General features: G+C 43.9%; 1 protein-coding gene across 1 annotated transcript in view; it reads right to left on the bottom strand.

Annotated features, from left to right (window-relative positions):
- Positions 1-1,995: 1,995 nt before the first annotated feature.
- PLAC8L1 (PLAC8 like 1) overlaps positions 1,996-24,692 on the bottom strand; it is a 76,884-nt gene continuing 54,187 nt past the window's right edge. Inside the window, exons 4-5 of the mRNA XM_078653299.1 lie at positions 3,168-3,304; positions 1,996-2,230 (exon numbers count right to left, since the gene is read on the bottom strand). Coding sequence (XP_078509425.1) covers positions 2,087-2,230; positions 3,168-3,304 — 281 coding nt within the window. The 3' untranslated portion in view covers positions 1,996-2,086. The remainder of the gene's footprint in view (positions 2,231-3,167; positions 3,305-24,692) is intronic.

Raw genomic sequence — 24,692 nt, 5'->3', positions numbered from 1 at the left:
TTCAAAGGTGATTCAAGTTAGGGGTTGGAGACGGAGTTTCATAGTAGGGTTCAGGTTGGCTTTGAATACACATTGGCATCCCTAGATGTGTTGGTCTCAAACACTTGGTGCAGTAGAGGCACTGTTTACCAGAGTTCTCCACAGATGTACTGGAGAGAAATGATCACATCTTTCGTGTTCTTTCAGTCTTTGGCCAAGTACTTAACAGAACTCAAAGAAACATCAATTTTGAACCAACTCTAATCAATATTGGTGACAATTCTGGACGGCTTTTAAGTGGCAGTTACAGAAATGTCCACTATACAGAGAGCAACAGATACTTTTACGAAGATGATACCTTGATTAAATGCTTCTGGCTGCCTGCTTTCAGGATTGCAAAGGATCCCTCGTGAGGAAGGTCTTACATTTTGACGACCTCATTCCAGTGTCTCACCAACTTGGTCATTATCTGATATCTATGCCTCTCAGACACCTTGAGAATACATCAGATGTTTTGTTCAAGAAAAGTTGCAGCCACTCACGAGTACAGTAGTTACTGTGCACGATTTTCCAAGACATACGTCGCATATTATATTTATTTATTTATTTATAAAGCACTGATTTAAACTGAAACTCAGCCAGTCAGGTGTTTGGCCACTTTCTGTCTTCTAGCTTTCGTTTGAGATGTCCCAGGTCTCCCGCTATGTCCAGTCTTATTAGCCCAGTCTTAAGCAAACCATCTAAATATCACCATATGGTACATTAATGTCCATCAAAAAGGTCATTTCAAACAGTTAAATGTTGACTAAAGTATTCATTCAGAAATTGACGAAAGTTCCCAAAAGTTACTCTCTGATAGCTTAGAGGTTTAAGAGAGCTGGTGATCATAGCGAAAACAAGAATGAGGAAACTCCAGTCTCTGTACATTGTCCTGAAATACACATTATTTTTAGAAGGCACCTTAAATTCCGAGTAGCATACACCTCAGCACGAAATAATCTCCAGATGCAAACTAAAAACACACTTACTTCAGCAGTAGCACCTCCTACTACCCCTCCACCGCTAACCTTACATATGCCTGCCTCTCTTGCACAAGGTTGCAAAAGTACAACAAATTACATAACTGTTGTACTTGTACTCTGGCCATGTCAGCACCTGCTGTATCTTTGTAACTATGATTCCAAGGACAAATCCCATTTTAAATAATGTAATTGTAACTGTTGGTAAGTTCACCAGCCCAGGGCCCGGATTAGTGATTGTAGCCCATGAAGGTGGTGCTCTCAAATCTCAAAAAGCTGTTAGGTTATCCAGTAGTCACTCTACAAATGAACACAAACAACTGTAAGTGGATAAATCTACATTTGCACCTCAGAGTCTTGCTCTTGACTGAGAAAGACCCAACAGTCACCAATTGCCTTCCAGATCTTTTCATTCTGGAGCTAGTAATAGGTGGAAAGGGGCAAGCAAAGTAGTGCAATAACTATCATAATGCGGCACCTATAAGAAATTTGGTACCTAGCAAATTTACACATTTCCGGCACAGGCCATTGCTTTTTATAGACCAGTCAGCTAAAGCAAAGGTCTTTAACATCAGAAAAACCTGTTTGTTTCATCTGGTCTAATTTGCGCCCACAGTCCTTGATGTTGACTTAAGTGGGGCATCACAAGTCAATAAAGGTTGGCCGGCACAAGGCACCTACAAAGTGTACCAAAGAGACCAAGGTCTATGGTCATGTTGATCCTTGGTCCAATTTTATTTATCCTTTTCTTGTGTTGATTCAGTGGCATGTAGTGGTAGAGGAAAAAGTAGCATAAAAATCCAAATTTATAGTAGGACAGTGTTGCAATTCTGATAGAATTCATAAATGGCCTGATGAAGGAGGAAAATAGAAGAAAAAATGGTGCTCAATGCCAACCACAACAAAGATAAATAACCGTTTGTTTGTACTAGGTACTCAATTAAACAGTAGTCTGTACAAATTCCTTCTCTCCATTCATCAGTAAGCACCACAGACATTGATAAAATAAATTTTATTTCAAAACAAAGCCATACTCTAACAAGAATGGGGCCCCTATCCGTCATAGGACCCTGCCGTCTATGGATTTTTTACGCTGAAGTGTCTTTCACGCAAAGTGTAGGGTCCATTTGGTAGTGCTGGGTGGTGGTCCTTCGTGGCAGCTCACGAGCCATTTGACATACTGCACAAGGACAGCAGCACAAAACTGTTGCCCAGTCCTCACACAACGTTCCCTAGAGGGAATAAGAAGTACAAATTACCTGATTGTACAGCAACTCTTCACTTGTAGATTGCTACTTTAGTACATGCACAAAACGAGTTTAGAAAACAAACGAATTTGATCCCTTACACATTTTAGCATTCTTTTTCAAGTGACTAATTTATACATTATTATGAATACGTTTGTGGTCAATTGTATTCTGTGCCACGGTAAAGAATAAAAACAGAGTATACGGCAAACTAAGTATCCAGTATTGCTGCTGCAGTCATTTGCATAAGAAGCGTTTCTTGTACATACTATCGGATTATGTCTGTTTAAACTCAGATTATGTGAGGATGGGTGTTTTCTTTGGAAAATGTAACCCCGACGTACATTTTAAACATTTGGAAATGTAGCTTGTGAATTAGTACATATATAAAATTGGTTTCCTATTTTTAAATCTGCATAATGCAGATCGTTAAAAAAAAAGTTGGGAATACGGCATCAAACTCTGAAAAATAACATCAAAAGCAAATAAACTCAATCTTGATTTGCGAATTTCTCTAAATGCAATTCCATTTTAAGTTGATACAGTTCATATAATTTAGATCCACTGGAAAACTGTTACAATTCCTCTAAAGTTAGAGGAGAGGATAAATATTTTCCCAGATATTGAATTTCATCCAGGAAGTCTAGTTCCTATCAATCGTGGACACCTTTTGTGTGTTGAAGACCTGGACCAATTGGTAAAAAAAACCTCAATATATGCCAAGCTAATAAACACAGTTGTTCTCCTGTAGCACCAGCTATCTAGGACATATTGACCTCAACACACCTGGATAGCATCTAAATACAATTCTGGCAAACGTATATATTGAGTAGACGGTTATCACTTTGTGACATGTATGAACAAATCCAAGATACATATCTTATTGTACAAACACGAGAATAAAATAAAATAAAAATCTTACCCGAATTCTGTATCGCTCTCTGATTCCGGTTCTTAGTGCCAGTGTAGAACCTGGTAGCAACGGCAAACACAAACATTCCTCATGATGCCTCGCAAGTTTACTTTCTAGACACAAAAGGCAAAATGTACCACATAGACCTGTTGATGGTCATAAAAACAGAAAATGTAACCTCTGGTGCCTGCTGTAAATGCACTATAAGCTGAATGAGTTTATAAAGAATAGATAATATCAACAAACAATGACCACCATAACTTTCTGGACTGCCTACTTCCATGCTTCTGTCGACCCAGATAGTGTCATGTAAGGAGCTAAAAATAGTATCTATGGTATTTGTGCCCAATTTTAGCACTGTGTTGATCACCAATGGTGCAGTAAAGGCACTCCATTTGTGTTGCACTCTGTTTGTCTATTGGCTTTCATTGGGGGGGGGGGTGAAACCGAGTGCAAAATGGCACAAATGAGGTAATAGCTAGTCACAAAAACTATTTGTGTTTGTGACCCCCTTATTTCGTGCAGAATGCGAAGACATTCACAAAAAGTCAGTGAACACCAAGGATTTACTCTGAGCCGGAAAGTTGTGCCACAGGAACCAAGATCTACCTCAGTGACAAGTCCTAACAAGGGTTTGCTTGTGTTCCCTTCTGCAGAAGGCTTTACCAAGCTGTTTGGGATGGACTGTCCAAGTGAACATGCTGCAGGCCATGATCCCTACCTTCTGTCTGGAGTGGCACAGTAGGCCAACGATAATGGGTTGGAATGCTACCCAGAGTAATTACCAGTGGTGTAGACTGTTTGCAAGCTTTCCTCTTATCATCTTGTGTGTGTTTGACAGAAAGTTGTTACTTCAGATTGTTTTACAGTACTGCAGATGAGTGCCATCATGGCCAACACACAATGGTATGTACACATTGTGCACAGTATGCTGAAAAAACAAGTACAGAGTTTATGACATTTTTGCTATTCACATACCTTTCATTGGTACTTATATATATGTTTGTTGCAAAGGGCACACAGATGCATGATATCCCCATGCAATGGTGACTTATACACAGTCTCAACTTTATGATTGCTCAGGGTTGGACAATTTTTGGATTTGCACGTTTGTTCTACCTGGACTATTCTTTCTTGTAATAAATACATGATGCGCACATTCTTCTATACATCCTGCTAAACTGGACTTACTAGTTAGTTTTCCTATACGGTCTGTACCATTCATACAGAATCAATTTGTGTTTAAGTAAGGCACTACGATACATGTAGGGTGCGCACATGTCTACATGTTTCCGAATGTGAAAAAGATACTTTTGGTGTGTTTCTGTATTTGTGTGTGGATCAAATGCTTCTAAAATAATGCTCATTAATGCTCCTGAATTACCCCTTTGTCACTGAAGCTTAGTATACCAGTATTCCAACTTTTCCAAAGTATAATTTAACAATGGGAAAAAAGCATTGTAGAAAGGCCTCAAAGTGATCTCCAGATTTCCACTTGCTTTCACAATATTTTTTCCTTCAGGAAATTAAATGCCTTTATCATATCATTGCCTCTTACATTTACTCCATTATGCACATATTGAATTTCTCGAGCCTCTCCATGTTGGACGTGTTGTTTTTAACTTACTTCTATGGTGAAAAATTGATGGTTAAACATGCCAATACCTGTTATCTATTTCCCCAAATCCTTACTTTGCTTCTCTCCATATGTTTTCATAGATGATTTCCCAACACTCTCGTCACACTTGTAGGGTGTATTTTCCCCACTCCTTTTTCACTCTCCGGGGTCAGATGGCAGATGTTTATTAAGTCTGGTCAAAGAGAAACTCTCTGTCAGTCTACCACGTGCACAACGAAAGGTGCTTTATGCAAACGCATACGGGAATGTGTGCTATACAAAGTTTTTCTGGGTCCTGTTAAGCATTCACCCTTCACTTGCAAGCATCATGGCCTGCAATGTTAGATTGAATGTTGCACCTTTTAGCTATGCCTGCATCACAGGTATACTTACTCGGCACATCATGTTGAATACTAGGGGCCCAAATTCCTATCTATAAATTGTTTCAGCACTAACACACAGCAATACACTGCATTCTGGGCACACTAGAATACCAGATTGCACCCTGGTGACACTACCCACAATATTTCATATTCTAGAAGCACTAACGTACCACACTGCACTGAAGCAGAGGGACATTAACACAGGGCATTGCATCCAAGAGTTATTGCCCCACCACACTGCACCACAACAAAGGCACACCAGCTCACCACACAACAGCATATTATAAGGACACTGTTCTATATGCTGTGGACACGAGCACTGGTGGAAGAAGAATCGGAGAACATTGTTACAAACACTGTCCAGCCACTAAGACCACACAAGCTGCTCCACACCAGCTCCAAATGTCAGGGAAAACATGGTTCCTTTGGAGAACCGGCAAGGAAATTGTCCTCCATTAACTAGGGCCCAACCCAGGAATCCCAAAGAGGACACTTACCTACAGCCATAAAAAACACCAGATTAGAATTTTCAAGATGTGAATGTTTTGTGATGCCAACCAACAATGCTTATTGTTGACCTTCATCAAACAGAAACTGATCTGCAGAAGAACTGATAAGACCACACCGGCCAGACTTAGACTTTTACCCAATGACAGATCTCTGCATCATGCACCAATCCCAGTTAGGCCATGAACAAGAGTAAGCAAACACCCAACATTTAACAGCCAGTAAACACCCCTTCTACTAACCCAATGAAAGAAAATGTGGAGGTGGTGCATCACCAAACTATGTACACAGTAAACTATTTGTTGTCCAAAATACATGCTCCAAAGAGCAACCAGTTAGCCAGAGGAGGATAGTGAGACAGCATTAGAAGGCTGTCACGCGTGTGCACATTCGCAACAGAGAAAGAACACAGGCATACAGAGAAAGATTAAAATGGTCTGCCAACTCAAAGCAGGCCCTAACCCGCATAGACGTAGCGATGTTCCACACAATGGCAAGCCTGTGCGGGTACAAACTGCAAACCTTGCCAGGACAGTTCTGTAGATCCCTCCCTCTATTCAGCCTATATTCCCACATACAGCTGCTTCGGCGAGCACATCCAAACCAGCAACCAGGAAAGTGAACATAAAAGCCTCATGGCATCTAGTGGCCATTCAGAAACCAATTCTGGTGTTCCTACATCGTGCCCCTACCAGTGAGGCGAGTAAGAGTAAAAGAACCAACGCTCTCTACTTTTACCATCAGTTATCCTGTTTTTATGTTATATTATTCACACTCTTCCAGTATACATTGTATTTGCATTTAAATAACGCATACTACCCCTGACAAGGAGTCAATGCGCTTTTCGGCGTGGAGCACGCTACTCAGGAACCCCAAAAGGATTAGTGGCGAATTAGTATAGGATAATATGAAATTAATTTGAGCGATGGGCATGTGATATAATCGTACCTCTGTTAGTTAGTCACTATCTCTGTGGTGAGGTACCCGCGAAAAATGATGAAAAAAACAAACATGGCACTGGTGTTTGACTCTAAGAGATACGTTGGGCCTCATTGACAAAACGAGGTGTAAGGCCCTGAAAGGTCATAGCAGTATAGTAGAAAGAGGTCTGGGTCAACTCTTGCCTATTTTAGAACTTCTGACAACTCTGCTTCTTGGATTTGGCTATGGAGCCATTTGCTACTTTGTGAGAGGATGTGCCACCTGTCCACCTGTCAGAGCTCAATCAGTAATTTAGAAAAGCGGTGGAACGGGCAATCGCCAAATCACCTAATTTAGACCAACCGAACTCCTCCTGAGCCTAGCCATGCCTATGCTAATGCCTGTGCGAGGGTAATGACTGTATGACTTACAGATGAGCACCTGGCACAGGAGTGGAAGGCTAATGCTGGTTCACAGTGTGTGTCATCGTTATTCAGGTCAGTTCATCTTAATGTAGTATTACATTACTTGCCAAACTGGAATTGCATTTCTCAGGGTTGCCTTTGTAATTCTTATTGTGTATTTGTTGAATGACAGATGAGAGTGCAGTTCTGCAGAAATTTCTTGACTAACGAAGCTAGCGCTTAGTATGTCAAAGAGTTGGTGCAGTTTTGCTCAAGTCGGAGTGACAAATACCAAGGGGCAGATTTACGACTTCTGGCGCATCTCTGCTAATCAGCAGAGATGCGCCAGAAGAGTTGCGATGCATCTACCCACCCATTCGCCACCACTGATGCGCCGCATTTACAATGCCGCGCACCGTGGCGCTTGGATGGGCAGATGCATGACGCATCCCCGGCGGAAAAGCAGCGCATTGCTGGAGTTGCGCCGCAAGTGCAACCCAGCTCCAGCAAGGCTTGGGGGTGCCCTATCTCTAACATGCTGCGTCAATCCTTACACCTGCTTCAAGCAGGCGCAGGGTTTTGACGAAGCATGGTCCTAAATGTGACTGAGTGAAATCTTGTAGATTTCAATCAGCCACTTTTAGGAGGCGTTCCTGCGCCAGAACGCCCCCCCCTGTGCTGCGCCAGAATGTCTACATGTAGCGGAGGGCTTTACAATGTGACGCATCTCCCAGATGCGTCACGTTGTAAAGCCCCCGCAGCATTGTAAATACCCCGCAGCATAGCGCTGGCTTTGTGCCTCCGCTGCGTCACAAAAATGACGCAACTGCGGCGTAAAAGAGGCACACAGGGCTTGTAAATCTGCCCCCAAGGCTGCAGTGTTTCTCCTGAGGCCTCTTTAATACACCACAAAGCACTCCTTGTCCCTTTGTCTCACTCTCACACGTTTCAGCTTTCTCGCTTTGGTACGTTTTTCTTCTGTTTCTTCCTCTCCCCCATGCGTGTTTTTCTCTTTCTTGCTCTGGGTCAAAGACTAATGAGGAAAAATCTGAGCTGGACCTCAAAAATTAGTTCTGGTGGGCAGAGACTTTTTAAGGCATGGGCAAATTGGGCTCTGGCCCAGGGTCCCAGCCTTTTAGGGGGCCCTCTAAGAGAGCCAGCTCTGTACTGCAGAGAGTCTTGCCTTGTTTTCCTGTATCTTACTTTTAATGTGATTGAAGTGGGAGTCTCTATTACAGACATTTTGCAGAGAAATGTCGTGTTTATGTTTCATGCAACATCCATAAAAAAAGTTTCTTTTAGCTCAAAATAGGACTTCAGACATGAGAAAGGGGAGGGTGTCACAGACATTATTTGCAGTAATATTAATGAGCTGGTGCTGTGTTACGATATTGAAAACACACGCCACTATCGCTGAATATTAAATGTAAACACATTTAGAATTTGACTAGTGTTCTTGTGAACTGTCAGTTACCTGGCTGAAGGGGGCATGAAAGAGTTGGAATTGGATCATAAATTCAAAGCTGTTCCAAACAGGGGACCTGAAAATACGTTTGTCCCAGGGTGCCCAAAATCCTTAAAATATACATGGTGGTAGACCACACCTGCAAACACCAGCTCAAATTAAGCACAGCATGCAGCATTTAAGTTCTGTGAAGTCGACAATGACATGTTTGGGTGTTTGGAGAGCAGGAAAGGTGACAAACTGGCACTGATAGACAGAAGTGCAGTTGTGACAAAAAGGTGCCTACGGTAGAAGCCTTCATACAAGTAGCTGCTGACGTAACTCATATTTGATAGTTGTCAGTGGCCTCTCTTGAAATAGGCTTCAGAGAGGCCCAGGATTTCTGGAACAGTCAGAAATGTCGCTAGTGATGTTAGGCATGAAAATAGGACCCCAGGATGAATACTGTTTTGAGTGAACTTAGGATTCACCAGAGTGTGCTGAACCAAGAAATTGAAGTAATCCCTATGAGAGCCTGAAGTAACAAAGTGAAAATTGCAGGCGAAACTGAAAAACGTTAGTGTGCAGCATAGACATTTACACCCTCGGTAACGCACTCTATTTTAGTTTGGCATAGAAACCCAACTTAAACATACACAAACATTAGAAATTCTAAAGGTATAGTTATCTCTTGCATTTATGATTTCTGCACCACACACTTATTTCTATATTATTTTTGCCAAACACACCTTAAACTACACAACCATAAATTCAAAAGTGATGCTTATCTAGTGAATTTAAAATTTCACACCACTTTCATATTACCATAAGTAATATTTATAACTCACATTTGTACTTACACACCACCTTTAAATCAATATCACTCGAGCACTTCCATACGCAGTCTTGTCACCTCACTCCCCACACTACAACAATTTTAACTCGCCACTGTAGCATGCACTATGTCCTGGCAAATAATTTAATTTTAGATGCCACAAGTTGTGGTTCTGAAAATCTGGATACATATAATAGTTCGGGACTCGAGAAATAAAACTTCGTCGAAATATGACGAATTTGGTATCAAAAGACCGAGAATGACGAGTACATCATGTACATGTATTTTCGGCGTGTTCGAGTGACGATTTCACCTCGAAATCATCATTTACATTCTGAACCCTTGGCTCCCATTTATATGTTGCCCTTTACATAGGCCTTAATCCAGTTGAATTTGATTCCACAAGGACACGTACTCCTTAATCGACTTTTCCCTGACCTCAGTACAAGTTAGAACCATTGCCCCAGGCCGAACTCGTTAGGTCAGTTCCCTCCCAGTGGCCGAGCAAGATAGCATCTAGGCTCAACCAGCCATAAAACCATTTCAGCGCGCACACCTGCCATATCTCGCTCACATCTTTCTCCACTCCTTTGCTTCACTTACTTTATGGTGGGGAAGTGCCCGTTTTTATTAGGGGTCCAGTGTTATCTGATGAAATGTTGGGCCTTGCCAAATGATTTGTTGTCGGCAGCACGAAGTGAAATATGGACATGTCATCATGACTCTGCTTTTTCTTTGAACCAGAATATGTTAACTATTTACTTTACAACCAAGAATGTTTTGCCTAGGGCCTAAAACTGTGTATAAGAAGAGAAGCCTGACTTCATGAAAGTGTGCAGTCTCCTGAGAACATACCCGTATCGTACTTCTAGGACACCTGGTACCTTGGTTGCAGCCAATAAACTAATCTTTGACTTCACCTAGAAGACTCCGAGTTTCTGTAGGTCTGGATCAGGAGAACCCGAGGTCTCTGGGTGTTGATTCCCTGGCACCGCTGGGTTACCGGTTCTGTGCCAGTTCTTAAAAACCCAGTACCTCAGTTGGCGCCCAACGTGGGGCGATTCCAGTGGTACCAGTCAGCCAGAAGATCGTGAGGAGCTTCGTGTGGAAATTCCGGAGGACGGCCAACCACCTCATCGACCCCTGCATGTCGACGTGGTCCGAAGGTCTTTGCTGCGAGGTTCCCCGCTTCCCGACGGCTACAAGGACTGCTGCCCTGGCTATCGCCCTGATTTGGACCCTTGAAGTTTTTGGTAGAGCGAAACACTGAGACGAGTCTTCTGGTGACGTCATCGATAATTTCAGTTAAGTATAAGTGGAGCGTCTCCCAGTCCTTAGTTGGACTTACTTTGTGGTATCTTTGGGATACAAAAGGTTTTGTATTGGTACTTGCAAGCACCATAACCGAAGGACTCGTGTATTCACGAGAAATATCGTAATCGATAATCCTTTGAAGTTTGGAACTAGACTAGAGAGCGAGGATGCCTAGTCTTAGACTTGGGAATTTGTTTTGTCTTGGTAATAATAGGGACTCCCGATTGGAGGACTCATGTCCGGTTCCTCCAGTTGGAACTCCGACTTACGAGCTATACGTAAAACATGGGGTAGGCCCCATCACTTACAACGAAGTATGGATTAAATACACCAGGAAAGATGGTGTTTTAAAATGGCCCCAATATGGTAGTTTTGATTCTGAAATCTTAGACAACCTTGAAGTTAAACTCTTCAAAAAGAAAGCCCGGCTGGCAATGTTTGACTCCTTCCGCTTATGGCGTAAAGAAGCCAAACAAAAAGAAATTAAATTAGCTAAGAAAAATAAGAGAGAAGGGGGACTTTCAGTAATGCAAGCTGCTGTGCAGTTTAAAGATAATGAGGAAGAGCAGATGAATGAGCAGTTGCACAGGCAACGTAAAATGGCAATAGATAAGTGTTATCCAGTTTTGCCGTCTCTTCAGCAAGAGGCAGCAAAAGAGCGTGGAAAAGACCCATTAATGTCACATTTGCTAAATTCACCACCCCCCTATGCGCAGAATGCCACAGCACCCCCGCAACCTTTAGTTGCACAAGCTACGCCTCCTGCTCTTCCACAGCACCCACCAGCTGTTCTTCAGCTGGCTCCTACTTCTTCGGTGCAGCCTCCTCCAGGCCCACCGACCACTTCTGTTTCACCTGTGTTTTCTACGATTTTGCCTACTGTACTTTTTACATCTCCTAATGCTCCCTCTACGATTCTGCCTAGTACCACCTCTATTTTCCCTGATACCTCTTCTGCTATCTCTACCTCGCCTTATCTCACCCCGTTTTTCCATCTGTTTGTCCCTCAGTTTCACCTTCCATTCGGCAGAAAATGGCCAGCACTGTTACTAATCTTCTTTTACCTCTTTTCGGGTCGCCTGCTACGACCCCTAACATAGGAAGAAGACAGTTGCGAAGTCAACTGCCTGATTATCAAGAGAGAGATTCCCTGAATAGTTTAGCTCGGAAATGGGTCATGGACACTGCAAAATATGATGTACAGTCTGTCATGGAAGTCTTCCATCAATGGGAAGCAGCGACACAGAGATATGTTTTCGAACAGATGTGTGTCTTTCTTGGCGAGGATTTAGAAGACAATGATCAAGAATGCATCCCACAAGAAATGTGTCGTGTACGGTTTAAGTTCGGAGAGGGTATGATTGTAGGTCCAGATGTGGAAAAGGCAGTTGAAATGTTATTATCATATCGGAGTAAGGGAAACAGTTCTGGGTCACCATCTGAATGTAATACATCCAGTAGGAAAAAGGCACGACAATACCCTATGAGAGAAGTTCCCCCACAGTGGAGAGAGGGTGACGCGACTGCTGTCCCACCTGTTTTGCCACACTTCCAGCGTGTATGGGTACATGTCCCATGGAAGCGAGCTAAAGTTTTAGCACTCAAACAAACGTTACCAGATCCGCGTAAAAATCCTGCAGGGTACTATAAAGAATTGTCACAAACTACTGGGTCATGTATAATGAATTTAGCCGATATCGACATGTTATTTGGGAATGTTGTTCCACAGCCTTTATGGGGTAAAATTCGTCATGTAGATCATGACCAGGAATTAGGTGACAAGTGGGCTAATATTACTGCTGCAGATGCCCGCCAAGTTGGTGGTGCCAAGCCTGAGCCTTTGATAGCAGAACTCCCTGGTAAAATAGTAGATTACATGAAAACGATAATGCCTGCAATACGCGTAAATTGGGATAAGTTGTCTGCATGCAAGCAAAAGAAAGAAGAAACTGTTTCAGATTTCTTCACCAGATTTGAAGACACATTCATTGACCACAGCGGTCAAGATATGACCACAGAAGGTGGTCAGAGATTGTTTGTCGATAAATTCGTGCACAATCTGCTTCCAGAATTGTGTAAAAAATTAAAAGATTCAGAAAGTTCTTGGGCAGTCTCATCTTCCGCCCAGATATTGGCTACTGCGCAATATTACAAAAATAGAGACAAAGATGAGAAAGATAAAGTAGAAAAGAAAACTAGAGAACTCAAAACGAAGGTTTTGCTACAGCAAGCCTATCCGCCACGTGGTGGTGGTAATCAACATAATAATGGCCAGAATCACTACCAAAATACTTTTCAGCAGCCTCAACAGTATCAGAGAAACTCGCAAAGGTTCGATTACACTCAACCCTGTGTAGGTCCCAACCAGTGTTTATATTGCAAACAAGAGGGTCATTACAAGTATAATTGTCCAAAACGTGCAAATGGAGTTTCTGGTGTAAGAGGTCGTGGCAGTCAGCAAGCGCCTAGAGGTAGAGGGCGTGGAAACGCCCCGCAGGACACACGTCCCCTTCCACCACTAAACTCTATGAACAGGTTTGATCAGCAAAATAACGTATCTGACAGGACCGCTCAATACTACGTTGAAGATTATTACACAGAAAATGAGCAGTGGGAGAATGATGATTGCTAGGACAGCCATAGACAAAGAGAGGGAGTTGTTTCAGTTCCAGTAGATCAGAGTGGACCATACGTTGAGGTGATTACATCAGGTGTGTCAGAACCTTTTCTGTTGGATACTGGTGCTACAAAGAGTTCTATTAGGCACTCCAAACTCCCTGGCACACCTTTGTCTGGCGAAATGAACGTTTCTGTAGGTTTTTCTGGCGCCCCAGTTAGAAATCCGATTTCTGACCCTTTATCTCTTTCTGTTGGTCCGTGTGAATTCGAAGCACCCCTTATTCTGACAACAGGTTGTGGTGAAAATTTGCTAGGATTAGATTTGCTAAAAAGATTGTATGCGACTTTGTACTGTTCTCCTTCAGGAGTACAACTTACTTTAGGCAAGAAAGTGGTTTCTCCTATGTATTTGTCGAGAGATGCACTTCCAGTGGAATTGTCACTTCTCCCAGATATTCTTTGGGCTACTGGTCCTAATGATGTAGGTCTTTTAGAAATTCCACCATATGTTGTAACATTGAAGTCGAATGTTAAAATGCCACGAATTCCCCAATACAGAATATCTAATGAGGGTGAAAAAGCTTTGCTAGCGATCGTTTACGAATTGATTGAAAAGGATGTGATTGAGGAAACACGAGGCAATGTTTGCAATAGTCCTGTTCTGCCTGTTTTAAAACGAACTGACCCTTCTCAGCCACCTGTGTACAGATTCGTGATTGATGTTCGAGAAGTAAATAGGATAGTTGTGCCACAATTCCCAGTTGTCCCCGACATTACCACATTATTGACTATGATTCCAGCTTCTGCTTCATGGTTTTCGGTGATTGACCTGAAGAATGCCTTCTTCAGCATCCCGATTGCTGAGGAGAGCAGGGATATTTTTTCCTTCAGTTTAGGAGGTCGAAGCTTCCGCTTTAAACGCGCTCCTCAAGGCTACTGTGAAAGCCCCTCAATATACAGTCAAGCTCTGAAAACACAGCTTGACACGATTGTTTTGCCAAAAGGTGCCACTCTTGTACAGTATGTGGACGATTTGCTCATTGCTGCAGATAATGAGAAAATTTGTAAAAAGGCCACATTGACATTGTTGCGTCATCTGTGTGATCTGCATCACAAGGTGTCACTTTCCAAGCTTCAATATTGCCGACAAGAAGTGACCTACTTAGGCCACCTCTTATCGAAAGAGGGGAGGAAACTGACCCCAGAAAGAATTCAGGCAATAGCGAAATTGAGTGTGCCAAGAACACAGAGAGAAGTGCGTGCTTTCTTGGGCATTACATCGTACTGTAGACAGTGGATTCCAAATTTTTCGTTATTGGCCAAACCCTTGGTGGCATTAACGTGTAAAAATACACCCAATCCCATTCCTTGGTCTGAAGAGTGTCAGAAAAGTTTTTTCGAATTACGCACAGCATTATGTTCGGCTCCTGTGTTAGGTACCCCCAACTACAGTTAGCCTTTCACATTGTATGTCCACGAGAAGGAAGGTTGTGCATTGTCTGTGCTGACTCAGTTATTCGGAGATAGACAGCGGCCATGCGCCTATTTTTCGTCAACTTTGGATCCGGTAGCACGAGCATTGCCAAGTTGTTTAAGGGCCACAGCAGCAGCAGCTGTTTCTATTCGACAGTCTGCTGGTCTAGTAATGACTAATACACTAATCGTGATGGTCCCGCATGCAGTAGACACATTGTTAAATACGACCAAGACACAGCACTTAACTAGTGCTCGACTGTCCAGTTACGAATTGACGCTGCTAGCGAGCCATGTGCACATAAAAAGGTGCAGTACCCTGAATCTAGCCACGTTGTTACCAATTGCAGAAGAATCAGATGCTTTAGAACAGCACGATTGTTTCCTCACAACAGAGGAAGAGACAAAAAGGGAGAGTGGATTTATTTGACACTCCTCTTACTGAATGTGATGGTACATTATGGGTAGACGGTTCATGCTTTAAGCTCCCAAATGGGAATGTGACTGCAGCATATGCTGTCACAACTTTGCACACAGTCGTTGAAACTGCACGAATACCACATGGTTCAGCTCAAGCCGCAGAACTAGTAGCACTTACGAGAGCATGTGTGTTGTCTAAAGGAATGAGAGTGACTGTCTACACTGACAGTCAGTATGCATTTGGAGTGGCTCACAGTTTTGGACGATTGTGGAGAGAACGTGGATTCCTGACTTCGCATGGAGCTAAGATTCAGCATGGTCGGTTGGTGAATGAGCTTCTTGAATCACTGACCTTGCCCCTGCAAATGGCGATTGTGAAATGTAGTGCTCACAAGAAGGTGACTGATGATGTTGGTCGTGGAAATGCATTTGCTGATGAGACCGCTAAAGAAACGGCAAAGAATGTGATGAGCCGAATGTATGTTGCAGGCCCTGAAAGATGGACTGGCGAGGTTGGAATATGTGAGGACACGATAGAAAGTGTGAAGTCCATCCAAGCTGAGGCCACCGAGAAAGAGTTAAGCACGTGGAGAGAAAGTACAGGTAGAATGGATGCAAATGGTTGTTGGGTTGATTTGACAGAGCATCAGAGATGGTTGTTACCCGATGCATATGTGCTTGCAGTGGTTACAATGGCTCATGGAATGGCTCATATCAGCGCGAAAGGGATGTGCGAGTTGTTGGCCCCAGTATGGAAGAATTCAGGGATTCCCAAGTGTGCAGAGAATGTTGTCAAGAATTGCATGGTATGTCTGAAGCACAATCCTGGTAGGGGAACCCCAACTCCAGCTGGTCATTTTGCACCTCCTACGTATCCGTTCGAGGTTTTGCAGCTAGATTTCATACACATGGAGAGGTGCAACAACTTAAAATACGTGCTTGTGGTTGTTTGTGCCTTCTCAAGATGGGTAGAAGCCTATCCCCTAAAAGACAATACTGCCTTGTCCACAGCAAAGGCCCTTGTAAAAGAGTACTTCCCCAGGTTCGGAATGCCTAGAATGGTCTGGTCTGACAACGGAAGTGAATTTGTGGGTCGTGTGATGAAAAGAGTGTGTGAAGGGCTAGGCATTAGGCAGAAGTTCCACGCTGCAAATCACCCCCAATCAGCTGGATTAGTGGAATGTTACAATGGCACGCTTAAACTTAAATTGGCCAAAATCCAAGCGAGCACAGGTCTTAAATGGCCTGACGCTCTACCCTTAGCACTCCTATCCACCAGAATGACTGTGCATTCGCGAGTGAAACTCAGCCCTTATGAAATAGTCTTTGGCCGGCCAGCCAACATATGGGGAGTGCCTAGGCCCACGAAGTTCAGCGAGCTGCAACACCCTATTTTGCTTGATTACTTGTATGAATTGACGGCTAAATTGCGTGTTTTACATCAAAAGGTCCACAACACCTTGCCTCCGGTCTCTGAGACTCCGGGTCACTCCATTGACCCCGGTTCCTGGGTTCTCGTCCGCAACTTTCAAAGAACAAGAAACGACCAGCCCAGGTGGACCGGGCCTCACCTCGTCCTTCTGTCCATGAGGTCAGCCGTCCGGGTGGAGGGGAAGGCCAACTGGGTCCACGGGATCCATTGTAAAAAAGTACCCTTCCCTCTGCCCTATGACCAATGGGTCCAGAAAGGTGGCACTGACTCAGAACTTGCCGCTGTGCCACGTGTCATACCTGTCAGCGATGACCGTGTAAAAGAAACTAACCCTGATTGTGAAAGTGAGAACATTTCTCAAGGAACTGTGCCACCACCAGAACAATCGAACTTTTTGGAGCCTGAACTGCTGTTTCAGGACCAGACACTACCAGGAAGAAGACGCTACAATCTAAGACCGAGAAAAACAGACTAGTGATTCCTTTTTATGATATGAGACCAAGACCTATGGACAAGCGAAAGTATTTCTTTTCTTCTTCCAGATACTATTTTTGAAAGTGCAGCTCTCCCATTTAGGAAATTTGCTTATTTTTTGTTTTTCGAACCGCCATCCGGGTTCCGCTGCTAGGGCCGCGATTGGTTAAAGTCTTCGGAAGTGCAGCCAACGACGTTAGGTCGGTGGTTCTGGTCGGTCCAAGGGAGTTGCCCTAGACTGACAGAAGCACTCCTTAGCAGAAACAACCTCCTGGTCGCGGGCAGCACCTTAGAGAGGATGGAGTTTCCTGATGTGGAGAGACCTGCCAAACAAATGAACTTTAAGCAGAGACTATGTAACACGATGACAAAGAAAACTTTTATAATATTGTGTATTTTTATGCTATCAAGCGTAATGATCTTTTTGATAAGTTATGTTTTATTCTCTTTCCATGTAACATTTGCGCCTACTACATCACCCATACCTCCTCCTACTATTTCCTCTCATTTTTTCCACCCTCTGCCTGACCACGAATCAAATAGGAGATTAGAGTTCATTAATAACTCCTTCGTTCAGTTATTACACCAACACCAACTTGTAATGAACACTACTAACTGTTGGGTGTGTGGTCTCATGCCTCACACAACGGATAAAGGTATCCCCTATTTGGTCCTGCCATTTAGTCACAATGGTTCAGTATGGGCATATAGGACAATGTTCATATATGCACGAGAAATCCAACCCCTACGTTCTGTAAAAGACAACCTCAAGACCTAGTCAAAGGTATAGTTGACATGATCAAGGAAGTAACTTCCTATGAAGATACTCCGGATGATGAGATACTTGCATATGTAGGTTGGAACGTGACCGGATATGCCACTACGTTAAGTGAGAAACAGCAAGCCAAAAGATCGTCCCCTATCTGGATCGTACCCCATCAAGGTCACCTGTGTCTGCAAGGTATTGGCAAGAATCCCAGAGCTCAGCTAGGGAAGAGTGTCTGTACAGAAACATATGTTTTCGGGTCTCAGACTTCCCCTGCGTTTTTTAGCCGCTAAGGGTACTTATTTCCTCTGCCATGTTAGAGCCTATACATGGTTGCCCCCTGACTTCTCGGCCTCATGTTTTGTTTCATTCCTGTTACCTCCCACCTACACAGCAGCGGCGGATTACCATCGGACAAGGGTAGTTAGAGGTGTTTTGAGTAAAGAAGACACTGCAGGTCAAGAATTTGGGGACTTTGCAAAGGGTTTTCTGCCGTTCTGGGGATCCATGGCTAACAGTAGAAACATAAGGCAATTAACAAGGGTAGTTGAATCCACCGTGATTGAAACTGCTGGTGCCCTTAGTAACCTGACTGCTGAGCTCCAGTCGGATCGACTTATGACCCTTCAGAACCGGGTCGCTTTGGATGTAATACTTGCGGACCGAGGTGGAGTATGCAAATTGATCCAGTCTAGTTGTTGCATTTTCATCCCAGATAATGCTCCAACAGTGTACAGGGCCATCTCGAAACTGCATAAGATTTCCGAATCTATTCATGTGGATAAAGGAGATTGGTCATTAATGGGATGGTTTTGGGAACTGATATCTGCCTGGGGATGGAAAATTCTGATGGTCATTGGGATGGTCTTAGCCATTCTTTTCCTGTTCTGTCTGTGCATACAGTGTGCTCCTGCAATATGTGGCCTCTGCGTCACATCATGTGTAAGGAAGCCTGTGTCAGGAAATGAACAAAGCACTAGAATGATGTTACAGCAACATCTCAATGACTTTAGGAATATAGATCTGGACTCAGACTAACATGAGGATAGATTAATTGCCTATGTAAGGGCAAAAGGAGGGTTTGTGGTTCTGAAAATCTGGATACATATAATAGTTCGGGACTCGAGAAATAAAACTTCGTCGAAATATGACGAATTTGGTATCAAAAGACCGAGAATGACGAGTACATCATGTACATGTATTTTCGGCGTGTTCGAGTGACGATTTCACCTCGAAATCATCATTTACATTCTGAACCCTTGGCTCCCATTTATATGTTGCCCTTTACATAGGCCTTAATCCAGTTGAATTTGATTCCACAAGGACACGTACTCCTTAATCGACTTTTCCCTGACCTCAGTACAAGTTAGAACCATTGCCCCAGGCCGAACTCGTTAGGTCAGTTCCCTCCCAGTGGCCGAGCAAAATAGCATCTAGGCTCAACCAGCCATAAAACCATTTCAGCGCGCACACCTGCCATATCTCGCTCACATCTTTCTCCACTCCTTTGCTTCACTTACTTTATGGTGGGGAGGTGCCCGTTTTTATTAGGGGTCCAGTGTTATCTGATGAAATGTTGGGCCTTGCCAAATGATTTGTTGTCGGCAGCACGAAGTGAAATATGGACATGTCATCATGACTCTGCTTTTTCTTTGAACCAGAATATGTTAACTATTTACTTTACAACCAAGAATGTTTTGCCTAGGGCCTAAAACTGTGTATAAGAAGAGAAGCCTGACTTCATGAAAGTGTGCAGTCTCCTGAGAACATACCCGTATCGTACTTCTAGGACACCTGTTACCTTGGTTGCAGCCAATAAACTAATCTTTGACTTCACCTAGAAGACTCCGAGTTTCTGTAGGTCTGGATCAGGAGAACCCGAGGTCTCTGGGTGTTGATTCCCTGGCACCGCTGGTTTACCGGTTCTGTGCCGGTTCTTAAAAACCCAGTACCTCAGTGTGTTTAAATGAATGCAATGATTTCACATGCTATAACTTATGTAATATCCAAGAGTATAGCTAGTGCTTCAAAAAAAGCGCATTAGCGTTGTCACAGTCAGCAAGATCTCAGAATAAACGGGCACATTCGTGGTCAGGAAGAGCCCAAAATCTCAGGATTTCACCCCTTTTCTTAGAGGAGTGCCCTCTGTTCGAGTACTTAATTTGTAAAAAAAAAAACAAATATGTGCCAGGGCCCTTGTCAGGAAGCCACTGGAGCCTGCACAATCCCATTGCCTGAGCCAGCACTGCCAATAACCATGCCAACACAACTACTAGCAATCATACTCCTACAAATGTGACAAATCAGACTATTCCACGAGCATAAAGCTATAAGATTGGCTTGGGTGGCAATTATTAGTCATTATTTTGAATGTATACTAAATTAATTAACAACTGTTGTTGTGTTCATCTGTACATTAAACAGACAGTTGCACCATGTGGCAGACTGTCATAAGCGCCGGTGTTGATGATTAAGTGCCAATGAGGGGCACCAGATCCACTGGCTCAAATTAAGCACTGCTCTGTTCCCAACCAAGGGGCCGGGCCTGGGGTGGTGCCTGTTAGGGATCAGGGACTCACTCTAGCAGGGTCCAGCAGGGCTCAGGCAGGTCCAGTTGCAGGCCCAGATAGGTCCCGTTTCAGGAGGTCAGTTGGCCTCTGGAGCTTCTTGTGTCTCTGTATATCAGAACAGGCAAAAGGTTCATTTTGCTAGGTTAAAAAACTAGAGACAGGTTGCAATGGCAGGCCTGAGGCATATTTAAAAAGGCTACTTTTGGGGGCATGGCCTGACCAGTAATCATGTAGGCCTCGTTGTAACAGAGCTCGAGGCGGTCGCTCCTTAATCCTGCTTACTGTCCACATATCTCAATTATAAGCGAGCAGTCCAGGTACTGTTAAACCCAGCCAAGGCTTGGTAGAGCACAATAATTCCCTGCTGAGGACAGCATATGGGATATGTGTTATGTTAATGATGGGAAGCATAGCAGATTAGTATTTATTGCCGTGATTTTTGCAGGTGCTGTAATAATGCAAGAATAATATTCAACTAATCCCCGTACCTTTTCGTAATAGGTTTAAAAATGGAGCAGGATAGGCATCTAGAAAAATATTAAACCTTGAAAACGAAAGAGATAGGTAAGTCTAAGTGAACATGGCTGACAATGAATGCCAGAGACGTTTAATAACATCATATTCATTGTAATGAACAAGCTTGTGATCAATCTTCCCCATCACATCAGGACCTGCCCATCTCTACTCGAGTTCCGCAAGAAACTGAAGACCTGGCTGTTCAACTAAAGGTTCCGATCGGCCTAGACATCTGTTCTAGCGGCTGGATACCTCCTCGGGTGATAAGTGCGATGTACAAATCCTCATACCCCAGCATATTTTAAAAATTTCCTGATAATCTGATATCTTAGTAAAGACTTGTAGGTTCTCTAAGAGCTAATACAAATATAAATGAACAATTGTACTCGTTGGTCCTGGGAAACATTTTTTGCCATACTTTAAAAGATTTTGGTGTAACTATTGTAGAACATTTTACATTAGCATTTCATCCTAAATAATAGTTTCTTGAGTGATAAGCCACCAAACATGATAACAGTTCAAGAAGATCTGACAATCAGAGGCTATGACAGAAGAGTGTATTATCGAGTTGAGCAAGGGAAATTTGGGGCATATTATCAAGTAAGGGCGTTACATTATCGCCGCTTTTATCGACAGGAAACTGCCGACAAAGCGGTGATAATGGGCTTGATAATATGCTCTATGAATTCCAATCGAAGCCCATGTTAGATGTGAAGATATCTAATCTTCTGATGAGCGAAGGGACCGCTGGGGGACATAGGGAGTAAATTTATCCACCAAATAACTTGGCCCTGGATTGAAAAGGGCCTTGTGAATGATACAACACACCTTGAACAGTACCCGCTTTGGAATCGGAAGCCAATGGAGGCTGAGAGGCCGTCCTCAGGGGCACGTTTAAAATGAAGCGGGCAGCCGTATTCTGGACGACCTGTAGTCTGTCCAATGCAGCCTCATTGGCAGACAGCAGTAGGCTGTTGCAGTAATCCATGCAACTTAATATAAGGCCCAACACGAGGTAACATGAGCCAGTTGTGTGTGTGGCATGCTCTTTCATGGTGAGGGTCTGTTCAAGGCGAACGTCTAGGTTTTTTACACAGGTTTTAGGTACAGAGGAAGAACCGAAATCTGAGGGCCTCCAAACGGGAGTCCACAATAATCGGGCTTCCCCGAAAAGCATTATTTCAGTTTTCCCCACATTACACTGTAGAAAATGAATTCTCATCCATTGAGAGATGTTTCTCATCCCCTTAGAGAAGGCGGCCTGTACTGAGGGGGTAAACTTAGCAAAAGGGAAGAGCAGTTGGGTATCGTCTGCATAGGAGACAGGGATGAACCCACTGTTCCTCAACAGATTGGCCAAGGGAGCCACGTAGATATTAAACAGAGTAGGGCTCAAACAAGAGCCCTGTGGGACTCCCTTGGACAACTCTGTTGCGGCAGAACGATAAGGTCCGAGGTTAACCGCCTGAGAGCGAGAAGATAGAAAACTCGTAAGCCGCTGGAGGGCCGAGTCTCTGAGTCCAACCTCTACCAATCTCCTGAGCAGGATACCATGGGACACCGTGTCGAACGCGGCGGACAGATCCAACAGCATTAGAATCGTGGAATCGCCTCTATCTAGGGTCATCCTGATGTTATCGGTTACCTCTAGTAGGGCTGATTCTGTACGGTGTTTTGGGCGAAAGCCTGATTGAGATGGATCAAGACTGCCCGTCCGCTCGACATGGTTGGAGAGATGGGTGTTAATATGCTTCTCCAAAAGCTTACCCAGTTATGGCAGGAGACGCAGGTTGGAAAACTCAGTTAGCAGGACCTTTAAATTCTTCTGAATATGCATAACCTGTGCTGCCTTCCATTCCAGTGGGACCAGGCCTTCTCGCAGGGAAAGATTGAGGAGATGAGTGATGGAGGGGGATAAGTGACTGGCCAGGGAAATAGTGATCTTTGCCAGTAGAAATTCCCGAGGCAAACCAGATTTTACGGAGCGGATAAGTGACTCCGTCTCCTCTTGAGACACCGGGGGAACTCCCTAACAATTGAGTAGTTACCTGACCAGATTCAACAGGAGTCATAACGGTAACTGAGTGTTCTCCTGATTGAACAATTTTGTCAAGTATAGTTCAATTTTTTCAGAGAAAAAAGTGCCAATGCCATCGCATATTTTTTATGAGGGAACCGTCGGGTTCTCACACACCCTAGGGTCCGTAAAGGATTTTAAAATGCAGTATAACATCTTAGGGTCATTGTTTGCCTGGGCTAATTGAAGAGCTATATAATCTTTACGTGCAGCTCTAATTTTTCCATGGTACTCAACTAGGGCCACATGGAATCGAGCTTTATCCTCCTCCTCATGAGTAAGGCGCCAACGCTTTTCATACTACCTGCAAATACATTTTTGCTTACGAAGTAGGGGGGAATACCAGGCGTTCTGTACATGCCTGGGTGTATTCCAGAGTGGCTTCAGGGGGGCTAGTTGATCCACTGCATTAGAAACGGACAGATTATACTTAACTAGCGCCTCCTCAGTGCCATCCGACTCTAACATCTGTGGCTCCATAAAGATGGCTTTGAAGCCATCTGGGGTGACTTTCTTCCATTGTCTGAAGAGAGTAGGAGAGTCCTTATTGACTTGATTCTTCTTCCTGGGTGCTTGACTGCAGAACTCAATAGACGCATGATCAGACCAAGGAAGGGACTGGGGGGGAGTTACAAAAGACATTAGGACAATTGGAGAAAACAATATCCAAGGTGTGGCCTGCTATGTGAGTGGGGCCTTCATTAGGCTTAGTTAGCCCAAGGGTGGCCAACTCTGTTACAAGTGTCACTGCTTCCACATTGGAGCTACATTCACTGTGTATGTTAAAATCGGCGAGTAACAAAAAGTTGCTACCCGTGATTACATGTGGGGCGATGAGCTCAACAAGATGGACAGAGAAGCTGTTTGTCGGGCAAGGGGGACGATATACCAGAGCTCCTCTTAGACTGACACTCGCTAAGAGGTCCAAACGAAAGATCAACACTTCAATAGCAGAATCGCTATGCTGTTCCAGTATGGTAATTGTAATATTGTCCCTATGTACAATGGCAACTCCACCCCCTGTTTTGTTTTGTCTGTCCATACGGACAAATCTAAATCCCTCTGGCACAGCAAGGGCTATAGAGGGGACCGAATGAGGTTTCAACCAAGTCTCAGTTACAAACCCAAAATCGGGTTGTACCGAAGAAAGGAGATCTCAGATTTCAGCGGTATGCTTAGGGAGGGATCGCACATTGCACAATAAGCCTCTCCACCCCAGTTGTGATTTAGGAGGGATGGTGTTGAGATTAGCTGCGGGAACTTGTGGTGGTCGGTTAATCCTATCCGTGATGGCAGAGGTTTTACAATCAGTGCTGGCCTGAAATCCACATGCCCTACAAGAGAAGGGAACCTCACACACAGGCCACGCACCCAGCCCACTGCCAGGACAAAGGGGAAACCTCAATCTTGGACGTGTATGACCACCTCGTGGGGGGGTCTTGGCCTGAGGAAAAAAGATCAGGGTTCCTGGCTCCTGGCGACTCCCTGGCGCGGACGGGCGCAGACGGGCTTGCCTTTGGCGCGCCTTGCGCGTCGTGGTTGGCATTGTGTTTTATAGAGGGGCCAGCGACTAGAGCGCTAACCTCCCTCCCAAATCGGAAGAGCTCCCTGCCTCCCTCCACTCCAACTAAATAATCTCGCGGTGGACCGGGGAGAGTGATATAAAAAGTGGGTAAGTGCACAGAGTAATACAATTCAATTTCTAGGTGAATCAGTAAAAACAGATTAAAAAACAATCAATGTGTTTCTCGCTTTTACAAA

This window comes from Lissotriton helveticus, chromosome 7 (genome assembly GCF_964261635.1).
Source record: "Lissotriton helveticus chromosome 7, aLisHel1.1, whole genome shotgun sequence".
NCBI lineage: Eukaryota > Metazoa > Chordata > Amphibia > Caudata > Salamandridae > Lissotriton > Lissotriton helveticus.
The sequence above is the reverse complement of the archived record's forward strand: the minus strand, read 5'-3'. Positions and strand labels throughout refer to the sequence as shown.